Here is a 24,957-nt window from a genome sequence, read left to right on the forward strand (position 1 = left end):
ATTTTCTTATGTTAAAATATTAGACTATGCTACGTGTATATTAAAATCAGCCATTAAAATTAGCTATTAGTATAAAATACATATTCGAATATAAATACATGTTGAAAATAAATTAAATCACACATATATTTATACACAAATATATTAGAAACTAATATTAGTGGCTAATCTTAATATACAAATAATATTTTTGTAAAATATTTTATACGAGCAAGAAGACTTACTATTGGTGAATTGAAGATTATGAATAATTTCGACAAAATGTAGCATATAGGAGAACTAATAAATATATAGCTGAATCATTTTGGATATATATCAACGACTTTATAATTTTCTTTATCTATAAAAAGCTAGAGATTATATCTCAAATTTTAAATACTAAATAAAATAAGAATTTAATTTTGATACACTGACATTTAATTACATAATATCACATCAATAAAAATAATTATTTTTTACATTGGTTACGTAAATAATCATTTGTATAACTGTGTAAACGTTTAATACTGACAATGCATCAAAATTAAACACATAAAATAATCATAAAATAACATTGAGAGGTTATAGTAATTCCAAAATAAAATTTTTAAGGTTTAAATAAAATTCTAAAACTATTGTCACTTGGAGTTATTTATTATATTGTTTAATTTTATATTATTGATTAGTACCGCACTGCGGCAAAGTCTTCCACAAACTTAACTTATAAATATTGATTTAAAGTCTTATTTAATTATTTTAACGTTACTTTGCATATTCAATGTTTAATTAGGGAAAACACTATTTATACAACAAATAAGAAGGCAGAGGAAGCCGCGGCCATTAATGGAATCATCATCAGTAGAGAAGAATAGAGATGATAACTTTCAGCAGGTGAATGAAAAAGATAATTAAATTGTTTTAATTTATATAATTTCCATAACCGTAATACAACTTTCTTAATTAAGGCTTCTCTATATGTCATGAAGAATTCAAAAATGTTGTTATCTGAAGCTTGAAGAAAAACAATAATGTGCTACTGAAAAAATTTACTGTTTCTTACTAGTGGATTATATTGTTGTGTCTGTTATATGATTGAAGGGAACACTATATATATGGTAGTAGTTAATGAATGAATATTGGAGTTTTACTTATTAGGGTTAGGGTGCAAGGATTTGAAACTGAACTTGATGGAATTAATTTATCGGGCCTGCTACACATACAAGCATACAAGCAACCAAGTTGGCCCAGCCCAAACACAAAACACGCGCACGAAAGAGAGATAAGATGCCGCGTCCAAATCACGCGCTCAGCATTCGAACGGTTACGTATGGGAGACTCTTCCACTTCTTCCACTTCTTCCATTTCTCAAGGCACTTTCAAATCAACGAAACCCTCTCATTTTCGAGCGAAGATCAACTTTCAAAATATAGAAATCGTAGTTCGAAAACTGCATCAAAACACCATCAACCTCTCTGTGAAGAAGAATCTGAAGAAAAAACAAACCAAGAATACTCAACGTAAGTGCATTAAAATACTGTATATTTTACTTTTCTTCTACGTCGTTCTGATAGGGTTTACTGTTACTGTTGCTTCTTTGTTATACGTCGTTCTTCTGAGTTATACGTCGTTCTTCTTAGTTCTACGTCGTTCTAAGTTCTCTTGCTATTTTTGTTGATTTTTGGGGGTTTATTCCGTATATTCGGGGGTGTAAACTGCTTAACCTTGTAATGTGGCTTTATATTAAAGCGTGGCTGAGTGATATCTCTCTGATATCTATATGGATGTATCTGAATAATATCTATGGGTGTATGTCACTGTAATCAATGGGTGTATCTTGTTTGAGATCTTTGGGTGTATCTCACTGTTATGAATGGGTGTATCTCACTGTTATGAATGGGTGTATCTTGCGAATATCTGGCTGTCTTGACTCATATATATGGGTGTATCTTACTGTTATCAATGGGTGTATCTTAGTTGTTATCAATGGGTGTATCTGAGTCATATATATATGGGTGTATATTACTGATGTCTTTGGGTGTATTTTTAGTTTCATAAAAAATGGCAGCAAGAAACCAAACCAAAGACCTCAAATGTGCCACACATCTCCTGAATGATAAGTTCAGAAACATGACTGAGGAGAAGAAGGCCATTGTCAGGGATCTTGGATTCGGTGGGTTGATGCACATCCCACCACTGAGGGTGGATCACCAACTCTTGAGAGAGTTGGCAAAAAACTTCAAACTTGGGGAGAACAAACTGAGGACAGGATATGGTTCTTTCCATATAACCCCGAAAAAAATAGGTGATGCGCTTGGCATCAATGCAACAGGTAATTAGCTCAAAATTATAGATGTATATTAAGTTGTTGCTTGGGTGTATATTAACCTGATGCTTGGGTGTATCTGAACTGACTTGGTTGCTTTGTTGTTTTCCTTTTTGTAGGAGATCTATTTCCTGAGAAAGTTGACTACAAGAAACTTTCTGAATCTGACAAAATAATTTATAAAAGATTCCAGGGTAAGACCCTCAAAAGTCTTACCGATGAAATGATGGAAATCGGCGTTGGCAACGAAGAGGAACGCCTGATGTTCAAGAGGATATTCATCCTCTACATACAGATGGCGTTCCTTTTGCCAACGACGATAAACAAAATATCGCCGGTGCACCTGGTCCCGATTTTTGAGATGGAGGGCATAGAGGAGAGAAACTGGGGGGGGCATGTCTTGACCTTCATGATCAGGGGCATAACAAACTACCAGGAGAAGAAGAAGAAGGCAATCAATGGCTGCCTCTTCGCCCTGATGACAATCTACTTTCACCTTTTAAAAAACAAACGCAACAACAGGGGTGAAAGACCACCAAAGCCATGGATTGCCAACTGGACTAAGGAGCAGTTGGTGAAAAGAATGAATGAAGAGAGAGAGGAAACTTTGGTGAGTAATCATAATAAGTTAGTGTACTTTATTTACCCTAATGGTGCTAACTAAAATATCTCATGTTTCAGGGGATTCTGAATTTGGCAGAGACAAAAGAAAAAATGAGAAAAAAAGAAAAAAAAAACAAAAAGAACAAGAAATAAAAAAAACAAAAAAAAGGAAGGCGAGCTCAACATCGTCTTCGGAGACAGAAACTACCGAGAGTGATACTTCTACCTCTGAGTCTGAGGCTCAAGAAGACTCGGAGGATTCGGGAATTAAACACCCTGGCAAAAAGGGGAAAAAGTAAGTACCATACTTGGGTGTAATTTCTTTATAGGGTTTGGGTGTATTTTGCTTGTCCACGTTGGGTGTATGTAGCTTATTAAGCAGGGTGTGTTTCTTTTGCTGCGTTGGGTGTATATTGTATACTCAGTTGGGTGTGTCTCATGAATTCAATTGGGTGTATTTTTAGTATGTTCTAAATGATGATTGTTTGCCTGCAGAATGGACTCAAGAAAAAGAAAGCAGAGGGAAGAGGAGTCGGATTCTGATTCAGAATCTGAATCTGAACCAAGTGACGAGTAATGTCCTGAAATTATTACTCCTTTCTTTTGGCTTCGTTATAAAGATTTCGTGTATTAACTGAAGCGTCTGTTATTGACTTATAGGATCGAAGAATCATTGCCTGCGGAGAAGGAGAAGAAAAAGAAAGAAACAAAAACAACTCCAAAAGAGTAAGCACTTCTTTAGATAAAATTCTGTGATAAAATTAATTTTTTATTTCTGATTGGTACTATTTTTTTTTTCCACCCAGAACACCACAAAAAAAGAAAAAAGTAGTTGTGGAGGATTCACCTCCTGAAGAAGATCAATACTTTGACGGGTACAGTACCTCATAAGCTATACTATGGTCTATCATCGTAATTATTTTTGTTAACGTCTTATTTTATGAATGTAGTGAGACATATGAAATATCGAGTGACGAACTCGATGAATGGCTAGGGGAAAACGTTCGTAAATCTGCTGTAGAGGGGTATGTCTTGCTGTGCTGTGTATTTGAGATTTTGGTGTCTTTTGTTTGCTAATAATTGTATCTTGTTTCGCAGGGACAACCAGCCTGACCTGGGATCGACAGAAGATCGCTATGTGTCCTCTGAAACGTAAGAAGCTTTATTATTTAATAAAATCTTGTTATGTATTCTGTGAAACATATGGGTGTATTCTGTGCATCAAGTTGGGTGTATCTTGTTCACTAAGTTGGATGTATATTTGTTTTGAATAACATGAAATCTGTTTAGACTACCGGCTGTCAACTTGGGAAGTGATGATACTTCCTCTCAAAGACGCACAGAACAGAGTAGTGTAACCCTGCCGTCTCAGAGCATGTAATTTCTCTTTCAAATAACCGTTACTTTTCTTCTTCTAATAACTTCTACTTCTAATTCTGTATATATTTTTTTTAGAAAAAAAAGCCCTTTATTATTTTATTCAAGAAAAAAAAGGCAGCAAAAAAAAGCAAAAACTGCAACTATGTAAGTTCTCAAAAAACAAAGCCCGTCTTCTTTTTGAATTGTTCGGGTGTATTTGTTGACCTTCTTTGCATGTATTTTAGGTTGACTCCGGACAATTCGAATATGATGGTTGTTAGGGAACAAACGCAGTCGGAAGCGCTTGCAATGTGAGATATGCAAGAATATTTCAACCTTATAACCTTAATATTTTCAAATATGTTGTTAACCTTTCATTTTTATTCTTGTTTAGAGTCCCGATCCAATTTTTTGTGCCGCCATCCCAGCAAACAACCACTGACGCAGATTCCGAACTAACCCCTATGCTACAGATTGAAGGGGCTAGAGAAACGTAAGAAAATAGTATTGGGTGTATATTTGCTTAATGTTTGGGTGTATATTGCTAAGAGTTTGGGTGTATACTCTTCCTGATCGATTTGTGCAACTGTGCAGCACTCCTGAAACCCCCAAACAACATCAAGAAACAACACCCAAGCTTCCCCCAGCTCCAACAAAAATGTAAGTTAATTAGACTAGAATCAATCCTTGCTTGTCATCCGTATATTCTTATTCTTACTATCATTCTTATACATACTGATGTAGTCATCCAGACGCCGAGGACGCTGCTGCCCTGTTGATGATGGCACGGACAGCAAGCTATGTTCCTAAAACAGATCTGCCGATGCCATCATTCAGCCTCGGATTGACAGATTCAAGCCAGGAGGGGGCGTCGACGCAGGAGACAGAAAGGGAAAAATCTCCAGAAACTGCAACTATACTGGAACAATTGGACAGTTTGGTCCAAAAGTTAGCAAAGGGAAAAGACGAAAGTCCGCAAATTCGGAGGGAGACTGGGGGAGAAAGTTCTGCTAAGTTTGAAACACCGGGGGGAACAAATCAAATTCCGGATGATATGAAAGAAAAGTGCTACATCTGGGGGACGAGACTGAAGGAGGATGCAAAGGGTGATACTAACGAGTTTGAGGAGATATGCACTGTGACTGGCCAAGGAGAGTACATTTTGATGAGAACGCACCTTGCATCCCTCCAGGCAAACAGTGATATAGAATGTCAGGTAATTTTAGACTAACATTAATGTTTTTACACCAAAGTCAACTGCAATGGTTATTAATTTAAAATTGATTTCTAGGTTGTATCTGCCATCTGCCTCATCCTAAACCAGAAAAAGGAAAAGAGGTTTCATGCACAAATATACTGTCTCCCCCCAGATATTGTGGTAAGTGTTACTTCTACGAACTTTGGGTGTATCTTATGCATTGGTTTGGGTGTATTTTTTTAGCTTAGATTGGGTGTAAGTTGTTTATGTTCATGTTTTCATTTCTTGTATTGCAATTCTTGCAGAGCATGGCACTTTCTGATCACCCAAAGGGGGAATTCATATCTCCGAAAACGAACAGAGAATTCAGGGTGGAAGCCTACCCCAATTTCATTCCCTTCATAGATAGGAAAAAATTAAGTTCGCATCCATATGTAAGTTTTTGTTTCGTAAATTTGTTAGTACGCTTATTTACTTATATGCCAAGTAAAATAACAGACTGTTAAAATGTGGCAATCTTTCAGATTTTTGCTCCTGTTTGCCACTCGGGACATTGGTGGTTATGGCTGATAAATACAAGAACGCGGAAATGTCAAATACTTGACCCGCTGCACAAAAAAGCTCCAAGCCATGAGAGAAAGGACATTAATAAATTCACTGTAAGTTCCCTCTGTCTTCTTTACTTTAATAGATACGTCTGTTTTGAAAGTTGAGTTGGGTGTATATTCTATATTCAATTGGGTGTATATTCCATATTCAATTGGGTGTATATTCCATATTAAGTTGGGTGTGTCTTGTCAATTGACTCGGGTGTATTACTGACTTGTTTTGGTATTTAAGGGATATGTATTTTCGAGATTGATAGCATATGCCGGCGGGAAACCTCTCGAGAAAGGCGAAAAGGAGAAGGAAATTAAAGCCCCATATGTTAAAATTTCAGGCCAAAAAACAAGGTATAGATTTGTGACTCTGAACCTTAAACTTTCCTAAATGAGATTTGTAATTTATTTTCTTCGTTTTCAGCTATGACTGCGCTATTTACGTAATGAAGTGGCTTGAGTTAATAGAGCCGGAAAACATTAAAAAGGGGAAGTATGAATGGGATAACTGGACACAGGTAACTGTCTTTAGAAGTATATAACTCTGTATTACTTTACTGAATTAATATTTCTGTTTAAACATAACATACTTTTTAATTGTAGGAGGAGGTGGACCACTACAGAGTGGAATATGCTTCCCGGATACTATTTAGTGAGTTGAATAGACAGAGAGATCAGGCAATTAGAGAGAGTAGTGCTATAAGGCTGTCGAAGCCATCCTCTGTATTATTGAGTCCGTTCTGTCAGATTAATTCTGAGGATATAGAAACTGGGTAGTTTGTAAATTGAACAAATGATGTAAATGTTTGCCATTCAATTTATTCAATGTATATTTTTTCCCATAGTTAAACTATCTGTGCTGCTAAACTGTCTGTGATGTATTTAAAAACTGTATTACAGGTGGTAAAACATAAAGCAAAAAATCAAGGCATACGCATATTATAAATTGTTACACCCAACGCTAGTCTAATAATACACCCGAGGTTGAGTAATAATATACACCCAATTGTCTGTGCAGTATTCAAAATGAATGAATTACAACTACTAAAATATGAAAAAAAAAACCAACTGAAAAATACGCCCATAACCTGTGAAATTTTACAGCTTTTGTTCTATATGTATCTATATATGTGTCTATATGTAAATTGTCTATTAACAAAAATACACCCAAAGGTAACAGGGATTTTACACCCATACTCCCTATAACTATACACCCAAAGAGTTATCCCCTGCTGCTGGTACCCTGAACTGATAATTTATAACTTGTCCCTGGTATTGGCTGCTACTTGAATGCGCCGCTGATGCAGCATCAAACAGGTTTATCTGAATATAACACTCACGCATTAGCTAAACAATTAACTAGAAAAATAAACTCAATCGCCACAGATTTAAAGAACATCACATTTACCTCGCTTAAAACTTTTGTCTTCTTCTTCTTTGTGGCATTTGCAATCTGTTTCTCCAGCTTTGAACCTAGCCTGTTTTTTGGACGTCCTCTTGTTCGAATCCTTGGCGGGCTTTGAAGCTCGTTAACGGATTCCAAGTTGGCGTCTTCGTGGGATAAAGAAGATGTCCCCTTCCTTTTGGCTTTTACTGCTTCCATCTCGGCCATGACGTTGTCGTACGCACGGTGCAGAATTGCAGTCAGCTCCTCTGATTCGGAGGCAAATTCGCAAATATTTTGCGAACGGAAAACAAGTTGGTCGAACCTCTTGCTTCTTGGCTCAATTAGTGGCTCGTCGTGGCTGCTCTTGATGTGTGTGTGTTGCCTCTTTACCTTCTTGCTCCATCGTTCCAGTATGTACCTAGGGGACACTTGGCTTACTTGTTCGAAGCTTAACACGCTTAGTGCGTGACGGCACAGTATCCCTCTCGACTCGAATAATAAACATTGGCATTTTACCTCGGCTGCAACTGAGTCGTAGGTAACCGCGAACTTGTCCAATATTGAGCTGGAAACTTGTTCTCCAACTTCGTATACTGAATAGCCTAGAGCAGAATTCTTTAATCTGGTGATGCAATTCGCCTTTCCTCTGAATTGGGCTTGGACTTCCCTAAACTTTGCTTGGGTGTACGCATCTTGAAACTGAGTTTCGATGGGGGGATTTGGTTGCACATGGTATGACCGTATGAAAATCTGCAGCATCTGATTCTCTCTCTGCTTGCTCCCTGCTTCCGAGGCAATTATCGTACTGTTTGACGAACTGAATGAGCGAGCTGTTACGGGTGATGTACTTGTTAAAAAATGAATGCATGCTCTCGCTCCTTTGTGTGCTTCTCATCCCTGCCCAGAAGTGGTGGTCCAGATAGATAGGAACCCATATGTGACGGTCTTCGTACAGATCTGCATAATACACCCAAACACACTGTAAAATACACCCGAGAGACAGTACAATTTACACCTCTGCTGCAGAATTTAAAAACACATTACCTGAGAGCCACTTGTTGTCCGCAAGACCAAAATTCACCAGAAAATCGTTCCAATTCCTATCGAATGAGTCTTTGCTGTGAGAGTTCCAAACAACATGGCTCATTTGTTGTTCGACATCGGCGTGTGCCTTGTACCCGTTTAATTTGCTTGGAATCTTCTTCATGATGTGCCAAATACACCAGCGGTGAACTGTTGTTGGCATACAGGCCTCTAGAGCCCTTTTCATTGATGCGCACTGATCGGTGAGAAACCCTTTCGGAGCGTTTCCTCCCATGCAACGAAGCCAGCATTGAAATAACCATTTGAATGATTCAATTTCTTCGTTCTTCATCAAAGAGCATCCGAGAAGTGTTGACTGGCCGTGGTGATTCACCCCGACAAAAGAACCACAGACCAAATTATACCTGAAACGAAGTGCCATGGTCCAGAATGCAAAATCATTAGGTACACCCCAACAAATGCTTATAATACACCCAATGACACGGCCAATATACACCTCTGCTGCGGATTAGTAAAAATAAATTAATTTAGCATCATAAAAAGGGACAGTTTGTTACCTGTTTGTATTGTAGGTGGTGTCGAATGAAATGACGTCTCCGAAATACTCACAGGCGGCTCTGCTTCTTGCGTCGGCCCAAAAGGCCAGCTTAATCGATTGATCCTCCTCGAGTTTGAGCTCGAAAAAGAAATTCGGATTCTTCTCTTTCATCCTTAACAAATATTTCCCGAATTCCTTTGCATCTTCTTGTTCGGAAACATTCCGCACTTCCCTGGTAATGTAATTCCTCACGTCCTTTTCGATGAAATTTAACTCGCGGTGACCCCCGGCAGCCGCAACAAATGATTGGTAGGTTTTGCTTGGTCTGATACCGGCCTCGTCGTTATTCTCTATCGTACGACGAATGGACATGCTTAGTTCCCTGTGCTGTTTGAGCATCTCTGCTTTGCTTGGACAGCAGGGGTGTGAATGATCCAGCACAACCTTTGAAATGATCCAAGCACCGACATCCTTCAATGTGTGTATATAAATTCTTGCAGGACAGTTTAGACCGGCTGTCGGATTGGTCTTCTCGGTTGGAGATATTTTAGATTTCCATTTTCCCTCTCTGCTACATGTAATCAGTTGATTCTTAATCTCGTTTCCCTTCCTATTTGTGCACCGAACTCTTGTAGAGAAACCTGCAGCCTTGGCGTAGTTCCTGTAAAATTTTCCGACATCTTCAAGGGTCGTAAAGGTCATTCCGACCTTCGGAACAAGCTCGTCATCAACAACAGAGAGAGGCTGCACAATAAACCGTGTCAGAACTGTGAATACACCCATAAGTATGATACAAAATACACCCAATCATGGCTAATATGATACACCCGAACCGAAACAACTCAACTACAGAATGACCTTTAAAGCCATAAACTCTCAATACACAGACTGCAGAATACACCATGTCAAAAACTAAAAACACACACAATCATGTCTGATATAATACACCTGAACAACAACAACTCAATTAAAAATAACAAAAAACCAGTAAAGTGTACATACACCCACACTTATAGCTAAAATACACCCAAAGAAGAAATTGATCTTCACCCGAGCGTCTGCTATAAATTCCAGGTAATTAAACAATGTTCAGCAATTTTTTAAACTACACAATGCTATACAAATTACTGTAAATCAAACCTCAGGAACTTCGTTAGATTCAAATTCATCTGCTATAAATTCCAGGTAATTAAACAATGTTCAGCAATTTTTAAACTACACAATGCTATACAAATTACTGTAAATCAAACCTCAGGAACTTCGTTAGATTCAAATTCATAATCCACATCGCCTGGATTCAACGCAGAATCTGAGCTTGAAGGATCCATTATCTTCAAAACGAGCTCGAACTTTGATTTCAGAAAACAACAAATCAAGAGAGAAAAACGAAGCTCGAGATGCAGAAACAGAAAAAGAGAACGTAAACGAAGAACATACCAGTGAGAAAAGAAGAGGAAAAGATCGATGGAGAAGAATGAGGAAAACGCGCGAGAAGAAGCACAACGAAATCTCAAAATAACGAAAACGAAGAAGGAAACAAATATTTTAAATTTGGAAGTTATATATACGCGGCATATTATATAGCGCGTGTAATCAACGTACCAGGAGGAGCGCGTATTTTAAATTTATTGTTTAATAAACTTGTAAAGCATACAAGCCCTAATAGCTTGTATGCAGAGCTTTTCCGTTTTTTTTATTATATTTATTACTTTAAGTATTTTTAGAATTGTCTATTTAATTGTATAAATTATAAAAAAAATTATTTTAATTGCCTATTTAATTGCACAAATATTGATAATTCAAACCTTGTTTTCTTTGTGTCCTCTATCTCTATCCTGTGCAAGAATTATAATTATAGATCATATAATTAAACAGATATGGTTTTATTTATCAAAGCTAGCTCGTTGTTTGAAAATGCATGAGATAGACAACTCTTCAATCTTAATCATAACATAAGATATCATATCATGCATTACTCTTACTAAGACAAGTGTCCCTTATTTGAAAATGCATGCTGGAAGAATTCAAGAGATACACGGCACAGGATTTGATAGCTCTGGTTGTCCACTCCTATCACTGTCACACTGTTGATACTATTTGCAGTTAAGTTTTGGAGGAACTAATATGATTAATCAGTAAATACACTAAATAATGTTATCTATCACGAGTCAATACAAGACAAAAGCAGAAGCCAACAAAACACACTCTGATCTTAAGCTTGTTGCTATTATTAGAGTTGATGTTGATAGCAGGAAGCACAGGAAGAAGATTGATGACCATAAAACACTAAAGCTAGTACTAAAGAAACACCAATCCATCATCATTCATCACAAAGAAGGAAGCCATGTCTAGCACTACAGCTGGTCAAGTCATCAAGTGCAGAGGTACTACTACTTATTCATGTTATGTTTCTTTCTCTCTTTTTCTTCAATGCATTGATGAAATGATTATTGCATTGATAGCTGCGGTTGCATGGGAAGAAGGGAAGCCACTGGCCATAGAAGAAGTAGAGGTAGCACCACCAGAGGCTGGTGAAGTTCGCTTGAAGATCCTCTACACTAGTCTTTGTCATTCTGATCTTTACTTCTGGAACAGCAAGGTATGCTTTACTCTCTTCTTCACTTCATCATTAATATTCAAGATAACTTGTTTTATTCTTATTCAGGGGGGTAGGAATTTGTTGTTTCCTCGCATACTCGGTCATGAAGCTGCAGGGTTAGTCACTTAGCCTATTATTATCTTTCTTTCTTTCTTTGCAGAATCATATGTTCTTGCTTGTTTGATTGAATGAGGTTGTTTAATTTTGAATAATCAGGATTGTGGAGAGCATAGGGGAGGGTGTGACAAATCTGAAGCCAGGAGATCATGTGCTACCTGTGTTCACCGGAGAGTGTGGCGAATGCCGAAGCTGCAAGTCTGAAGAGAGCAACCTCTGTGAAGTCCTCAGGCTCAACACTGATACTGGTGTCATGCTAAGTGATGGAAAATCAAGATTCTCCAAAGATGGAAAACCCATTTACCACTTCCTTGGAACTTCCACATTCAGTGAATACACTGTCTCACATGCTAAGTGTGTTATAAAGATCAACCCTGCTGCCCCACTTGACAAAGTTTGTGTTCTCAGTTGTGGAATCTGCACAGGTACTAACCACAATTACTACTTAATTAGTAAACAACTTTGATCCTTGCACAAAGTCTTATCCCACTGGCTAGGATCGGCTATGTAAATATATAGAGTTAGTAAACAACCTAGATAATTGTACCTTTTTTAATGTTAGATTTGTTGATGTCTGTAGGACTTGGTGCAACCTTAAATGTGGCAAAACCAAAGCCCGGTTCTACTGTTGCTGTCTTTGGATTGGGAGCAGTTGGTCTTGCTGTATGTTTCTTTACTAATCCATTATACTTAGCATTGTATTTGAGTGATTTGATAGCTTTTTTTCTTTTCCTTGTTGATTGATGTTCATGTTTAGGCTGCTGAAGGGGCAAGGCTTGCTGGTGCATCAAGAATCATTGGAGTTGATATACTTTCCAGCAGACAGGAACAGGGTAGGTTCCATAATTGCTCACAATTTTTAACATTCATTGTAACATATGCAGTTAAATTAAATTCCTCATTGAACTTTTGCCTTGTTAAAAATTTCTTGGCAGCCAAAAGTTTTGGAATCACTGACTTTGTGAACCCAAAAGATCATGACAAACCTGTGCAACAGGTTAGTTTTGTTCGAAAATATATCCACCGACAGTATATGAAAATTAAATTCTTCTGGTATTTTAAATAGACTATGCATTTTGATTGGTGAATAGGTAATTGTTGAAATGACCGATGGAGGAGTTGATCGCGCTCTAGAATGCACTGGACACGTAGAAGCCGCGATTGCAGCATTTGAATCTGTTCATGATGTATGTAATTGTTGATGGTAACTTATTAAGCAAGTAATAAGTAAGTAATGTTGCAACTTAATTGTTTCTTGATTCAGGGTTGGGGTGTTGCTGTGCTTGTTGGGCTGCCAAGCAGTGAAGATGAATTCAAAACAAAATCCATCAACTTATTGTATGAGAGGACTGTTAAGGGTACCTTCTATGGAAACTACAAACCACTCTCTGATATTCCCTCTGTTGTGGAGAAGTACATGAACAAAGTAAGGCTAACCTTACATCTAAAATATTCATATCTATGAACTTTAAATGTGTTATAAAGTCCACTTTCTAATATGTATTGCAAATTTGACACTGGTGATGCTGCAGGAGCTAGAATTGGAGAAATTCATCACTCACTCAATCCCATTCTCTGAGATCAATAAATCATTTGATTTAATGCTGAAAGGAGAGTCAATTAGGTGCCTCATCTGCATGGAAGGCTGAAACAAATTATATAATTAAGTGATTCTGAGAGTGAGAGGGGTCCCTTAATATATTTAAGCAGCAATAAAATTGTTAAAAAATAAGCAGTTGTAGCTTTTGTATTATATTTAAGCAGCATTATTTATGACCATGAGTGTTGACTGTTGAGCATATCTATTGTCCATGTCTTTGGTAGATTTTTTGCTCATTAGATTAATTATAAAACTATTCACCTTTTATTAGTTTATTATTAATTGTTTATTTGGGGATATTCCTTTGTTTTTTGGTCAAGTTGACAGTAATACAGTATCCAAACATACATTAAAATATAGTTCAATTTGGTTTCCAAATTCATGCACCTTTATATTTTATCTAACCAATCAATAAAACAGAAACAACTGATCCTAACTAATTACTACTGTACTGATATCTTAATAGTATAAGTAAATTTAGAATGAGATACCAAATGCTGAGAGCAGATGCAGTCCCCACATATTAAAAATGTTTGAATCACATGCACACACCCATGCTTTAATGCCTTTATCTTTTCTTTTCTATTCTCTATGGACCTAATAGATTGTCTTTTTCTTCATGGGGATCAAGCAACTGTTATTTGCCTTTTCATTTTCCATGGACACTTCCATATAACTTTGCTTAATTTTTTCACACCAATAAGATTGCTTTTTTACTTTTGGAGTTTCATTTGAAATACATAATTGCTTGTGACATAATAAAATAAGGATATTTACTAGTTTGGTGATTTGTTGTTATCATGTGCATGTGGATTAGTATTTAGTATAATTCCAAATGCCTATATAAGTTCACAATTTTGCATAAACAATCTGAATGAAGTATGAACATTAAACTAATTAATTAAGATAGCATGCAATGCAACCCCAAAAATATATATAACTAACATGATTTAATTTTGATATGCAATACAATAGACCAGTTACATCTTATTTTTTTATGATTATTTATACGACCAACATAAAAAAAATTGTTTTATTGATTTAATGTTATATAATTAAATATAGATGTAATTTTCTTTTTTATACCTAAACATTAAATTCTTAAAAGTTTACAAGGAAATCTAACAAAAAGAAAGCAATTTGGTATATTATCATTCAAATTTTGTGCTGCACTTTTCCCTGGTCCACCAATTATATTTATATTCTTTCCAGAATCTTATCCTTTATTTTAATATCATTTTACTCCGTTTCTATTAACATTTCATTTTGAGTTTTTGACAGTCACAATCTTTTTTATGAGTGGTGGAGTAATTACTAATTAGTAAGAGAGTAGGAGAGAGACTGAGAGAGTGTGATTTGATGGATAAGGATAAACACGTCACTGGCTTGTTCCTTCCGACAACTCTAACACATAAAAATCCATAACTGACACCTGTCTCTTCACCTAAATCCCCTTCTTTACCTATGGCCTTGTTTGGATCTTATATACTTACCATCACCACATTGAAATTTGTAATTTTCTTTTAAAAACTTTAATACTATTTGATAAAAAAAAAAAAAGTCAACCACATAATATATAGTACTAAAAATCTAAAATATTGTCACCAGTTACCATTTACCACATGATAAAAATAATTAATGCCAATATAAGTAACAACACATATAAATTAAACATTTTTATTATGTTTATTCAAGCATATTTAAGTCTAAATTAATATAGTATTATAAGCTTCAAAAGAAAGGTAAAAAAATGTTAATGCATAAAAGAAATTATATTTTTAAAAGAAATAAAGCCTCACAAGTTACAAGCTATACATTTTGATTCCCTACAAAATCTATTATTGGGTGAAAGCAAAAACAAAAAATGTAAAAGACCTTGAATAGTTGGGTTAAAATTGTACTAATCTCATTTAAAAATTATATTTATATATTAAAATTAATTATTATATATATAATTATATGTATAATTTAATTTATTTTTAATATATATTTTATATTAATAACTAATTTTAATACTAATTTTAGTGTCTATCTAGCCTTGTTGAATCTCATTTCATTTTAATCCTGTTTTAAACATCTAACTAATCTATTAAGACTCCATTTTTTGCATAAATTAAAATCAAAATCCATTTCTATCTAATAAAAGAAAACTAAAAGGAAAGTAAAAACCTCAAATCTGAAATCCCTGCTATTCCGGTTACCCATCCATCGCTTTCTCTCTTTACACACACTCTCTCTCTATAACTTACCATCAGCCCTTTGCTTTTCTCTCTCGAAATGTTCTGAAGTATTTCTCTCTCTCCTTTCCATTCCGGCAAGGTTCGAAATTTCCGGCGCCGGTGGCCAGGATGAAGACGTTGATGTTGATGGTATGACTCTCTCTGTTAATATACAAATACAAATGCTAGATCTACTCATCCTACCTCACGTTCGATCCAAGACCTGGTTCCACAAGAGGAAAAAACCCACCTTTTCCCCCTAATTCATCCCTCTTAGATTCTCAATTCCACTTTCTATTATTGTAATATATGTGATTCTTTAATTGTACTTGCAAATTGTACAGTTCCTATATTGGATAATTGTTTCTTCGTTTTTTTGAGAAAAATTTCCACTTTCCTTTTCTCTTTTAAGTTTGTACAGTTAGGGTTCTAGCCTTCTAGGTCGTAGTAGATGGTCTGGATCCGGAAAAAATCTTATTGAAAAAATCGGGTTTTGGTTTAGGGTTTTTTCTGGGTTTGTGGCGAATTGAATTGGGTCGGTTTAAGAAAGTGGCGAAGATGAACTTGGGTGCTGCCAAGGAAGAATCGACACCAGAGGTTCATGTCCCAGCCGATATTGATTGGCAGAAGCTCGATAAATCCAAGTTCTTCTTCCTCGGCGCAGCACTTTTCTCTGGGGTTTCAGCAGCACTGTACCCCGTTGTGGTATTGAAAACGAGGCAGCAAGTTGCTCAGTCCCAAGTTCCTTGCATCAAGACTGCATTTTCAGTGATTAGCCATGAGGGTTTTCGAGCATTGTATAGAGGGTTTGGTACCTCTTTGATGGGAACAATCCCTGCTAGAGCCATGTACATGGCTGCTTTAGAGATCACTAAGAGTAATGTAGGCACTGCCACTGTTAGGTTTGGGATAGCTGAGCCGACTGCAGCCACGGTCGCCAATGCAGTGGCCGGACTGAGTGCAGCCATGGCAGCTCAGCTTGTGTGGACCCCGGTCGACGTAGTGAGCCAGAGGCTAATGGTTCAAGGTGGTTCCAATGCAAGACAATATGCCAATGGGATTGATGCATTCAGGAAGATTCTCAGAACAGATGGTCCTAGAGGGTTGTACAGAGGTTTTGGGATATCAATTTTGACATATGCACCTTCAAATGCTGTTTGGTGGGCTTCATATTCTGTTGCACAGAGAATGGTTTGGGGTGGTGTTGGATACTACTTGTGCAGCAATAAGAAGGATGATGGTGAGACAACAAACGAACTGAGGCCGGATTCGAAGACAGTAATGGCAGTTCAGGGAGTCAGTGCAGCATTGGCTGGTGGCATGTCCGCATTAATCACCATGCCATTGGATACAATTAAGACAAGGCTGCAGGTCTTGGATGGTGATGAGAATGGGAATGGGCGTAGAGTACCAACGGTTGTTCAGACAGTGAGGAATTTAGTTAAGGAAGGTGGTTGGATGGCATGTTACAGAGGTTTGGGACCAAGATGGGCTTCAATGTCTTTGTCTGCAACAACAATGATCACTACTTATGAGTTCCTTAAACGACTTTCTACAAAGAATCAGGATGTTTTGACATGATGACCATGGAGATAGGATTATAACAACAACAACAACAACAAAAAGAAGAGAAAAGAAAACAAAGAAAAAGGAGGAAGAAGTTTTATCCTCTCTTAGTTTCTTTTGTCTAAACTATGCCACTTGTTTTCTTTCAACCCTTTTCTTCACTTATGCCGCATGGCTGCTTGATCAATCCAAGCATTTTAGTTGTAGGGCATCTTATATATATATATATTGAAAATAAAAAATTTTCTTCCAAGTTCTAACACAACTGCATTTTGATGTAATGTACATGCATCTGAAAATTTCACTCTGTTTGTTATAACTTCTGGGTTCCAATTGAATCTTGCCTACCATACAAACCTAGGGGTTCCAAAGCAGAATTATGGGTTTGGTGATAGCAGCATCTGATTAGTGATAGGAATCTTTTGTATTTTTCTAATGATTTTATCATTTTCAATGGATAGAAGAATGCAAGGTACTGGGAAGTGGGAGCAACTATAAGGCATTTATTAATGGGTTTGGTTTGTAGTGGATAACTTTAATTAATGGTGGGGGCTACCAACATGTTGGGTGGGGGGTCCCAAGAGTAGTGTAAAACAAGTTACTCTACTAGTTATGTAGTATGGATGATGGATCTTATTGTTCGCATATGGAATCTTCAACAGATTAAAATGTAAATATTTTACAACTAGTTCTCATTTAAAAAGAAAAAAAAAAGAAATTGAGCCTGGGTATCATCGTTATTTCCGTCAGCATGCGTGTTTACTTGACATTTCTAGGATTAATTTAAGACCCATATTAAAATTGAACATCTAGAATGAATTAATGCTCCAAGTCTCCAATTGTTCTCATTATGTTTTGTTTTTATCGTCTTCCTTTTTTATAGGATAAATTACAACCTGCGGTGATGGAATTTCATTTTTTTTAGAGAAATAGTAGGGTAAGGTAAACTGAGACCAACAATTTAGGAATATTGTGTTTCTTTTTCCTTTTTTACCCCCCTTTTTCTTAGAGGTCCTATATTATCGTTCAAGTTCCAACATGCTACAGTTTAGGATTAGTGCACTAGACGCCGACACCATCCAAATCATTGACAAAACGTGCTACGTGCAGATATAAAGTGCTTACCGGATTCGTTTGTTTACGACTTTACTAAAGCATAAACTTGAGTCTAGGTCTAATTATCTCCAATGAATCTAGGTTGACACAATGGAAAGCCTTAGACTCGTAAACGATGGCTCCTCAGACATTCAAAAGAGACTCAAATTTAAGATGGTAGGATATCACCCCATTCATTTAGGGAAGTACCTTGTCAAAAGGCGCAGTCTTAACATAAGATCTAGCTGGTCAGAACATTATGGTTCGGTTCCAATGCCAATCGTATTGGAAAAAGACTCGGTCTTCCCTGGTCAACAATGCTTCAACTACAGGGAAATAAACCCAGGGTATCAAATGACTTGCAGGAACCGACACACCATAAATCCTACAGTAGTCTACAAAATAAGCCTACATGTGTCAAAAAAAAAAGAGGGGGGAGAATTTGGGGGGGGGGGGGGGGGGGGGAGACTATCCAATAACTGTAGATAGTTAAAAATAAAATAAAAAAAAATAAAAACATGAACCAGATCAGTTATGACTCCAACAAAGCTTCTCCATTCAATGCTGTGAAATTGCTCAGCGAGCTCTCTTGTTACCACTGCATGATGGACACTTGTATTGCTTCATATGTTCTGCCCTAGCAGGGGTAATCTTCACGCATTTACCATGGAACCACTTCTCGCAGATGTCGCAGCAAATCCAGAACTCATCGGTACCGGTACTCTCGCCGCATGCCCCACAAAAGGCTTCTCCATGTTCTTCATCATCTTGCTCTTCTGCTCCTTCATCCTCATCCTTTGGTTGGAATGCCTTTGACTGTCTACCCTGCGACTCAGAAGCCCGCTGCTCCAACAGACAATAATTAGATAGCAACATAAAAGTAAAGCAGAAGTAGAGAACCACAAGCATGATAGCCCCAGGAATGCATTCACCCACAACTTCAATCAGGCAGTTCGAAAACAGAAACAAGATACTACTACTCTACTAGCATCCAATATTCACATTGCACAAGCAAAAACCAGAAACACAGAAATTTAAGAAGCAACAACATTTTTTTGGAGTTTGTTTTAGACCACTCCAAAGGCATACACACGGGCGCACACGCACTTACATATTAACACTATAGTGCCAGTAGTTGGTAAAGATAAAACAGAATAATTAAGTCCTAACTTTTGATTATACTATTCAATATGTTACTATCTATCTTGTATAGATTTAAGAATATGTACTATATTACAGTTTTTAATCCTTCACCTTTTGGTAATTAATTTTGGAAAGGATTTCTATCAGCAAATAACCTAAGCCTGGAAAGCATCCGACGTTTTCCGGAGCAACTCCAAGGGACAAGTAGGTATGAACAGATATGGTTATTCAACATATCTTGGTGTGAGGAGAAAAGTATTATTTACCGCTTTGGAGCTGGACTTAGATTTGCTGCCGCTGTTGTTTGAGACTGAGGACTTCTCTTTAGCTTGTTTTTTTGCTGAACCGGTAACAACTTCAAATATTGTCGGTAGTTCATTGATCAGATTAAATAGTCGTTTCCTGCATTACAAATGGTCAAATCATGAGTAATATATCCATTAGAGATAATAAAATGCTAAGCTGGTTCTTCTACTTTTTCCAAGAAAAAGGTGCTAAATATGTTATCAAATCACATACATCTTTACCCCCTTAGAAGGTGGTAGTTATCTCAGGATAAGAATTATGCAGTGTAAGGCATACCTGTCAGCTCTATCAAACCCAAATCTGGCTCCAAAATAGAAGGCAAGAGCAACCAGCCATGTATCGCTATGGACAGCAACTAAAGATAACCAGTCCTTTTCTTGCATGCCATCCCTAGCAAAGTTAATGCCCAGCACAGGCTCAGGAAGTTCTGGTGGAACTTCTTCAACAGGCAAATTTACTTCCCATTGCCCACTAGGTAATCCATATAAGCATAAATTCTCCTTCTCTGAAAGTAAAAACAAATGATACACAAAACTTATAATTCAAGGCACGAAATAGCCACAGTGGAAAACAATTTAAGATAAAAACAATTTTTAGTTCTACCAATACATATTTTTTAATTGCCACCAAAATTCCACTTAGCTCCGAATAGAATTTACTGCCAAAAAGGGTTTTGACAAGTTCCAAGGATTCCAAGTATACTCAGGTCAGCATCTAGGGTAGCAGTACAATTATTTCCTATGCGAGAATGACACCAAGGATGATGATGCAAATGTGTTCCCCCTGAAGGTTAGTCCATAAATATATAACAGATTAACCAATCACTGAAGTTACTGCTTTCCACTCTGTGCAAACACCAAGCGATGTGGCATGTACTATTCCCCCAATCCGTATTGAATTACAAAGTTTACAAATAGGCTTAAATTCGCTAGCAAGTATGTTGAGAAATACCAGGAATGTGTTCTAACAGCACATCCGAAACCACTTTCTTTTTTTTATTTTTTATTTTTAAACATCGTTTCTAGTTAGTAATGGAAAAGGAGCTTTTGTGGTTGTTCCAGGAACATGCATCAGATGTGCTCCAAGAAATCACAGAAGGCAACAAGTGCAGGAACAGAATTTATGGCTACATTGACAGACAAGAATAAGGAATGCAGTTCAGAATTACCCAATCAATATCCGGAGCTAGCAGTCTTATGATAGAGAACAGTTACAAACTGACAATTGAAAACACATCAAAATAAAAGAACCCTTATTCTTCCCAAAAGAGAGAGAGAGAGAGAGAGAGAGAGAGAGAGAAGCAATATTAAGGTATGATAAGAAGCTGGCCGAAATTGAAAACCCTGAATGCAAAAGCCATAAAGCATTTGAAAAGCATAACGCAGTAACACGGAAAAAAATTAGAGAACTAGCAGAAAAAGAGGATTCCCAAATTTGAGTGCGAATGAAGAGGAATTGAAATTGCAAAGAGAAAGTAAAAGTGGTTTGGAGAGTAAGTAATTAAGTAAGTAACTAACCAGGATCGCATTGGTTGTAGAAATCCTGAACATCTGCAAACGCAAAGAGGAAAAAAGAATTGAAGCGCGAATCACGAGTTACAGATCGAAGAAAGCATGAAATGTAAGAGAGGGAAAATGGAAATCGAAGAAGAAGAACTAGAAAATTGTGAATTGGAAGAAAGGAATGAAGGAAGAAGGGTTAGAATTAGATACCGGTTGTGAGGGCTTTGATGATGGCAGCTCTTCGACCCTTGAAATCCTCGTAAATCTCTTCCACCGTTCGTCCTCCTCCTTCCATTGCTCTCTTCTCTTGTCTTCTCTTCTTTTCTCGTCTATTCAGTTATCAGAAGAAGTAAACGAAAAAGAAGGGTTTGGAGTTATGAGTTAATTACATGAGGGAACAAAACGGTACCGTTTTGAGGCGTGTTATTACTTATTAGTTATTATGTTATTGCATGAATCAAATCACACTCTCTCTTCGAGACAAGACAAGACAAGAGAACACAACAGATGCAGAATATTATTCACTAACTCGCACTCTTTCAACCACGTGGATCTTAATCTTTTTTAATCTTATCTTATTAGTACTAATTTAGTAATTTACTGTGTAGCCTTAGGAGAGTATTATTAGTACTTATTAGTAGTAAGTTTAACTCCTAATTTCTTTTCATTATTTTTTAATATAGATTATAAAAATAATTCACAATGATGAAAATGTGTGGGACCCGCCAGTCTCCCCTGGCACTCCCGTCAGCGCTTTTCTTGTGTTTAATATTTAATTTATCATAATTTGTGCAAAGTGTAAACACATTTTATTAGCCTTGGATTTAAGGGTAGTATCTAAAAGAGTTGTGTTATGTACAAGTCTATTCATGATAAAGTGAAGATAATAGGGGAGATACGCGTGTTATTTCAAACAATTTAGTTGGTGAAAGTAATCACTATAGATTAATCATTAAACATTAAACATGTGTAAATCAAACCAACTCACATTGTATCATTTTTTCTTCCTTCATAATACTCTTCAACTCTTCAACTCTTTCCCCAAACAAGTTTATCTTGGGAATGGACAACTCCATAATATATACACTGATAAAAATAAAAACTTCCGTGCAGTTATTTTTATATGAAATTGATATTTAATAAGTTTGATTACATCATCATTTAATAATTTTTCACTAACAATTTTATATAAAGACAACTGTATGTTGAGTCATAATAAAATCTGCACATCATTGCCTTGCAAAAGACAGAAACTGTATATAGATAGATAGATATGAGCCAAGGATGACTTCCCAAATGGAATACATGGTGCCCTGCAAGGGGATCACATAAGAACAGACAGACGGCGGTGACTGGCGGTGCCACCGGTATCTGCCGTATAGTCCTGGATATCCCTTCCAATGTAAGCCTGGTAGGAAGTGGTGGTGGTGGTAGAAGTAACCTTTGATTGGACGAGGTTCTTAGTGTTGAGAAAGCGTCCACCAGCACCTCTAGCTCTCTTGAGTGCATGTAGATGGCGAGACTCGTGAAGATAAGGCTGTAGAACAATACTAATTGTTAGAGTATAATTAGAATCAATTAGATCAATTAGCATTATTTAATATATCTGAATATTTATTAGCACTATAAATATCTTTTTATATTGTATGATTCCAGATAACTTAAACACATCTTTTTTCTACTGCTCTCTCTTCCTTTTCTAACATGATGTAATTGATCCTAATTATACTGCCACACTAGTTAGCGTAGATTATGAGTTATGAGAGATTGAGTTAGAAAATGCACTTACTTTGCGATCTCTGATGAGTTTGTTATGTGCTTCGAGTTTAGCTCGGTACTGTCTACGTCTCAGTATAGCATGATACTGCTTTGAATTCACATATATAGGTTCTTCTCTCAGATCAAGTGGCAGAGGAATCCGAACTGCTGCACTTCCAATTACCTGCATATTAATGGATAATCATGACTTATGTTTGATGCTATAGGAAATTCTAACAAGAATGATCATGCTCTCATATAATGATCTCATTTTCAGTACATGTTAGATTATGCTGTTTATTGCAGATTTAATTATTTTACTATGTTAGGTTTGATTATTTTGGTAACAAATTATTTACTTGAAAAAGTGTATAAATATACACAAATACATAATAGTTGATTTGGTAGATGATTTATAGCGTGCACGTAGCATCTTTTAGTTCCATAAATTAAGATAAGCAATTGGAAAATAAGATCAAACAAGATGCAAAGGAAAACTAAGAAACATTTTCAAAGAGAAACAAAATACAACAGAGAAACTTGTTGAACAATTAGCATGCAACTTTAGAAAGTTCTTGTTAGAAAACAAGAATTTACTAATAAGAACAAATGAATGGAGTTTACTAAATGAATTACCTTAGAGTGTTGGCCATATGCAGCAGCTAGTATGCCACCATAGCATGGATATGCACAATGAAATGCAATTGGAGCCTGAAACACACATTCCAACTAAAATGATCTCCTCATTCATGTCTTTCATCCCAAAAATCACAACCATATAACTACTTACAGTTGATTGGCCGCGATCGAGTTCCGAAGGAGGGAAGGAAAAATCAAGAATCCCCATTGAAGAACTGATTTGATTTCCAGCACTCTTCTCCATATTTCTGCTAAGTGATGATGAACAAGCTGAAGAATTGCTATGCTGGATAGAAATTTGACCTGGTTTCAAGTATACTAATTAAGCCATCAAATCCAAGGCTAATAACAAATTTTGAAACAAGAACTATATTATATAGAATTCTCAAGTACCAGATTGATTGGTGGAAAGAGTTGAAGATGAATCCTGCTCTTGAAATTGGAGATTTAGTGGCCTACTCTTGTGACATTGTTGTGGCAGAACAACACCCATGTTTAAGTTCAATTTATCAGACATGGATGATTGTTGGACAACATCAGATTCAGGAGAATTACCCCATGATGATGAGCATCCAAGAACATAGGCTGGTGTTGCATGAACAGAACATAGAGCAGATTCTTTTTCACACATGCACTTCATTGTTTTCCACTATGCCTCCCAACTTCAACTCTTTTCACTCCTTAACCGGAAAGCTTCTCATAAAGAGTTCATTCCAAGAACATACACAGAAACCAACAAAAAAGAAATCATTGCTAAGAATAACTGTGAGTGAGTGAGAGAGTGAAGAATCAGCCATCAGCAAATAGTAAGATACACATAGCAAGAAAAACTCCATCTAAGACAGTCAATAGCAAGTATGTTGTTTTATGCAATTTGCTGCTTTTTATGATTAAATTATAAGATTAGTTGCATCATTTCAAGCCCCAAATGCTACCCTTTTGTTGACTCACAACTATATCAAAAATTAAAACAAAAAGAGGAAGAGAAGAATGTGAACTGAAATAGAGAAAAATAAGAAGAAACCTTGAAAATTTAGGGAATTTGAAGAAGCAGCAGCAGTGGGAATTGATGTAAAACCAGAAGCTGTTGTGTGTGTCTTTGTGGGGTTTGAACTTTGAAGGTTGCAAGCTTAGAAGAAGCACTTGTTCTCACTCTCATTCACATAATCACAATCACACACTTAAAACTCTCTTCAGTGTTGTCTGTCTTTGTATTTGTTTCACTTAGCTTTGGTACTAAGACACTCTTTCTTTCTTAAGTCTTGACCCTTCAATTCAAGGGACACTCATCATCACTGCTAAACAAAACAATAATGTTTTTAGATTATGTTTAATAGTTATAATTCTACACAAATACATACATTAACACTACCAACTATAGTC

At 36.5% G+C, this 24,957-nt stretch overlaps 8 protein-coding genes across 10 annotated transcripts; 5 read left to right on the top strand and 3 right to left on the bottom strand.

Moving 5' to 3' along the window:
* Positions 1–2,062: 2,062 nt before the first annotated feature.
* On the top strand, positions 2,063–3,020 carry LOC130945628 (uncharacterized). Its single transcript, XM_057874334.1, has 3 exons — positions 2,063–2,308; positions 2,422–2,912; positions 3,003–3,020. Exons 1-3 carry the CDS (start codon positions 2,107–2,109, stop codon positions 3,018–3,020), a joined length of 711 nt encoding a protein of 236 aa, XP_057730317.1. The 5' UTR covers positions 2,063–2,106.
* A 326-nt stretch (positions 3,021–3,346) lies between these two features.
* LOC130945629 (uncharacterized) lies at positions 3,347–4,579 on the top strand. The gene is made up of 7 exons (XM_057874335.1): positions 3,347–3,478; positions 3,566–3,631; positions 3,712–3,780; positions 3,856–3,930; positions 4,004–4,057; positions 4,196–4,282; positions 4,510–4,579. Exons 1-7 carry the CDS (start codon positions 3,402–3,404, stop codon positions 4,577–4,579), a joined length of 498 nt encoding a protein of 165 aa, XP_057730318.1. The 5' UTR covers positions 3,347–3,401.
* Positions 4,580–4,727: 148 nt separating this feature from the next.
* Positions 4,728–6,887, top strand: LOC130946456 (uncharacterized). The gene is made up of 9 exons (XM_057875212.1): positions 4,728–4,757; positions 4,859–4,924; positions 5,009–5,480; positions 5,556–5,642; positions 5,768–5,896; positions 5,987–6,121; positions 6,303–6,415; positions 6,486–6,579; positions 6,665–6,887. Exons 1-9 carry the CDS (start codon positions 4,729–4,731, stop codon positions 6,836–6,838), a joined length of 1,299 nt encoding a protein of 432 aa, XP_057731195.1. The 5' UTR covers position 4,728; the 3' UTR covers positions 6,839–6,887.
* A 380-nt stretch (positions 6,888–7,267) lies between these two features.
* On the bottom strand, positions 7,268–8,695 carry LOC130945631 (protein FAR1-RELATED SEQUENCE 5-like). The gene is made up of 5 exons (XM_057874336.1): positions 8,493–8,695; positions 8,137–8,405; positions 7,965–8,050; positions 7,839–7,866; positions 7,268–7,384 (listed from the first exon to the last, which is right to left on the bottom strand). The coding sequence occupies exons 1-5, from the start codon at positions 8,692–8,694 to the stop codon at positions 7,268–7,270; spliced, it is 702 nt and encodes a 233-aa protein (XP_057730319.1). The 5' UTR covers position 8,695.
* Positions 8,696–11,183: 2,488 nt separating this feature from the next.
* Positions 11,184–13,621, top strand: LOC130944613 (alcohol dehydrogenase 1-like). The gene is made up of 10 exons (XM_057873015.1): positions 11,184–11,414; positions 11,493–11,629; positions 11,696–11,745; positions 11,846–12,171; positions 12,327–12,409; positions 12,504–12,579; positions 12,682–12,743; positions 12,838–12,933; positions 13,011–13,172; positions 13,279–13,621. The coding sequence occupies exons 1-10, from the start codon at positions 11,375–11,377 to the stop codon at positions 13,393–13,395; spliced, it is 1,149 nt and encodes a 382-aa protein (XP_057728998.1). The 5' UTR covers positions 11,184–11,374; the 3' UTR covers positions 13,396–13,621.
* Positions 13,622–15,614: 1,993 nt separating this feature from the next.
* On the top strand, positions 15,615–17,459 carry LOC130946783 (uncharacterized). The gene has a single exon (XM_057875628.1). The coding sequence runs from the start codon at positions 16,124–16,126 to the stop codon at positions 17,144–17,146; it is 1,023 nt and encodes a 340-aa protein (XP_057731611.1). The 5' UTR covers positions 15,615–16,123; the 3' UTR covers positions 17,147–17,459.
* A 935-nt stretch (positions 17,460–18,394) lies between these two features.
* On the bottom strand, positions 18,395–22,274 carry LOC130946785 (PHD finger protein ALFIN-LIKE 4-like). 3 transcript variants are annotated; one of them, XR_009072356.1, is made up of 6 exons: positions 21,388–21,587; positions 21,193–21,225; positions 19,952–20,180; positions 19,636–19,771; positions 18,751–19,069; positions 18,395–18,552 (listed from the first exon to the last, which is right to left on the bottom strand). XR_009072356.1 is itself a non-coding variant. In XM_057875631.1 (6 exons), the coding sequence occupies exons 2-6, from the start codon at positions 21,470–21,472 to the stop codon at positions 18,803–18,805; spliced, it is 750 nt and encodes a 249-aa protein (XP_057731614.1). In that variant the 5' UTR covers positions 21,473–21,506; positions 22,166–22,274; the 3' UTR covers positions 18,395–18,802. The 3 variants fall into 3 exon arrangements, 2 of the variants coding, with proteins under 2 accessions (XP_057731614.1, XP_057731613.1); XM_057875631.1 differs by adding an exon at positions 22,166–22,274 and having other exon boundaries at positions 18,395–19,069; positions 21,388–21,506; XM_057875630.1 differs by having other exon boundaries at positions 18,395–19,069.
* LOC130946784 (nuclear transcription factor Y subunit A-8-like) lies at positions 22,271–24,957 on the bottom strand. Its single transcript, XM_057875629.1, has 6 exons — positions 24,599–24,957; positions 23,968–24,267; positions 23,726–23,877; positions 23,572–23,646; positions 22,967–23,119; positions 22,271–22,714 (listed from the first exon to the last, which is right to left on the bottom strand). Exons 2-6 carry the CDS (start codon positions 24,212–24,214, stop codon positions 22,502–22,504), a joined length of 840 nt encoding a protein of 279 aa, XP_057731612.1. The 5' UTR covers positions 24,215–24,267; positions 24,599–24,957; the 3' UTR covers positions 22,271–22,501.

Source organism: Arachis stenosperma, chromosome 8, assembly GCF_014773155.1.
Source record: "Arachis stenosperma cultivar V10309 chromosome 8, arast.V10309.gnm1.PFL2, whole genome shotgun sequence".
Taxonomy (NCBI): Eukaryota; Viridiplantae; Streptophyta; class Magnoliopsida; order Fabales; family Fabaceae; genus Arachis; species Arachis stenosperma.

Excerpts from the sequence above, each read along its gene's own strand:
- LOC130945628 (XM_057874334.1), top strand. The coding sequence starts at position 2,107 with ATGACTGAGGAGAAGAAGGCCATTGTCAGGGATCTTGGATTCGGTGGG. Across the intron at positions 2,309-2,421 it reads GCTTGGCATCAATGCAACAG|GAGATCTATTTCCTGAGAAA; the intron begins GTAATTAGCTCA and ends TCCTTTTTGTAG.
- LOC130946456 (XM_057875212.1), top strand. The coding sequence starts at position 4,729 with ATGCTACAGATTGAAGGGGCTAGAGAAAC. Across the intron at positions 5,643-5,767 it reads GTCTCCCCCCAGATATTGTG|AGCATGGCACTTTCTGATCA; the intron begins GTAAGTGTTACT and ends CAATTCTTGCAG. Across the intron at positions 6,580-6,664 it reads AATGGGATAACTGGACACAG|GAGGAGGTGGACCACTACAG; the intron begins GTAACTGTCTTT and ends TTTTAATTGTAG.
- LOC130945629 (XM_057874335.1), top strand. The coding sequence starts at position 3,402 with ATGGACTCAAGAAAAAGAAAGCAGAGGGAAGAGGAGTCGGATTCTGAT. Across the intron at positions 3,931-4,003 it reads CGTAAATCTGCTGTAGAGGG|GGACAACCAGCCTGACCTGG; the intron begins GTATGTCTTGCT and ends CTTGTTTCGCAG. Across the intron at positions 4,058-4,195 it reads CGCTATGTGTCCTCTGAAAC|ACTACCGGCTGTCAACTTGG; the intron begins GTAAGAAGCTTT and ends AAATCTGTTTAG.
- LOC130946783 (XM_057875628.1), top strand. The coding sequence starts at position 16,124 with ATGAACTTGGGTGCTGCCAAGGAAGAATCGACACCAGAGGTTCATGTC.
- LOC130945631 (XM_057874336.1), bottom strand. The coding sequence starts at position 8,694 with ATGCCAACAACAGTTCACCGCTGGTGTATTTGGCACATCATGAAGAAG. Across the intron at positions 8,406-8,492 it reads GGACAACAAGTGGCTCTCAG|ATCTGTACGAAGACCGTCAC; the intron begins GTAATGTGTTTT and ends TGTATTATGCAG. Across the intron at positions 8,051-8,136 it reads GAAACTCAGTTTCAAGATGC|GCTATTCAGTATACGAAGTT; the intron begins GTACACCCAAGC and ends ATTCTGCTCTAG.
- LOC130946784 (XM_057875629.1), bottom strand. The coding sequence starts at position 24,214 with ATGAAGTGCATGTGTGAAAAAGAATCTGCTCTATGTTCTGTTCATGCA. Across the intron at positions 23,647-23,725 it reads TCGATCGCGGCCAATCAACT|GCTCCAATTGCATTTCATTG; the intron begins GTAAGTAGTTAT and ends TGTGTGTTTCAG. Across the intron at positions 23,120-23,571 it reads CATATGGCCAACACTCTAAG|GTAATTGGAAGTGCAGCAGT; the intron begins GTAATTCATTTA and ends ATTAATATGCAG.
- LOC130944613 (XM_057873015.1), top strand. The coding sequence starts at position 11,375 with ATGTCTAGCACTACAGCTGGTCAAGTCATCAAGTGCAGAG. Across the intron at positions 11,630-11,695 it reads TTTACTTCTGGAACAGCAAG|GGGGGTAGGAATTTGTTGTT; the intron begins GTATGCTTTACT and ends ATTCTTATTCAG. Across the intron at positions 12,410-12,503 it reads TGGGAGCAGTTGGTCTTGCT|GCTGCTGAAGGGGCAAGGCT; the intron begins GTATGTTTCTTT and ends GTTCATGTTTAG.
- LOC130946785 (XM_057875631.1), bottom strand. The coding sequence starts at position 21,472 with ATGGAAGGAGGAGGACGAACGGTGGAAGAGATTTACGAGGATTTCAAG. Across the intron at positions 21,226-21,387 it reads CATCAAAGCCCTCACAACCG|ATGTTCAGGATTTCTACAAC; the intron begins GTATCTAATTCT and ends TTGCGTTTGCAG. Across the intron at positions 20,181-21,192 it reads CTACAACCAATGCGATCCTG|AGAAGGAGAATTTATGCTTA; the intron begins GTTAGTTACTTA and ends TTTTACTTTCAG.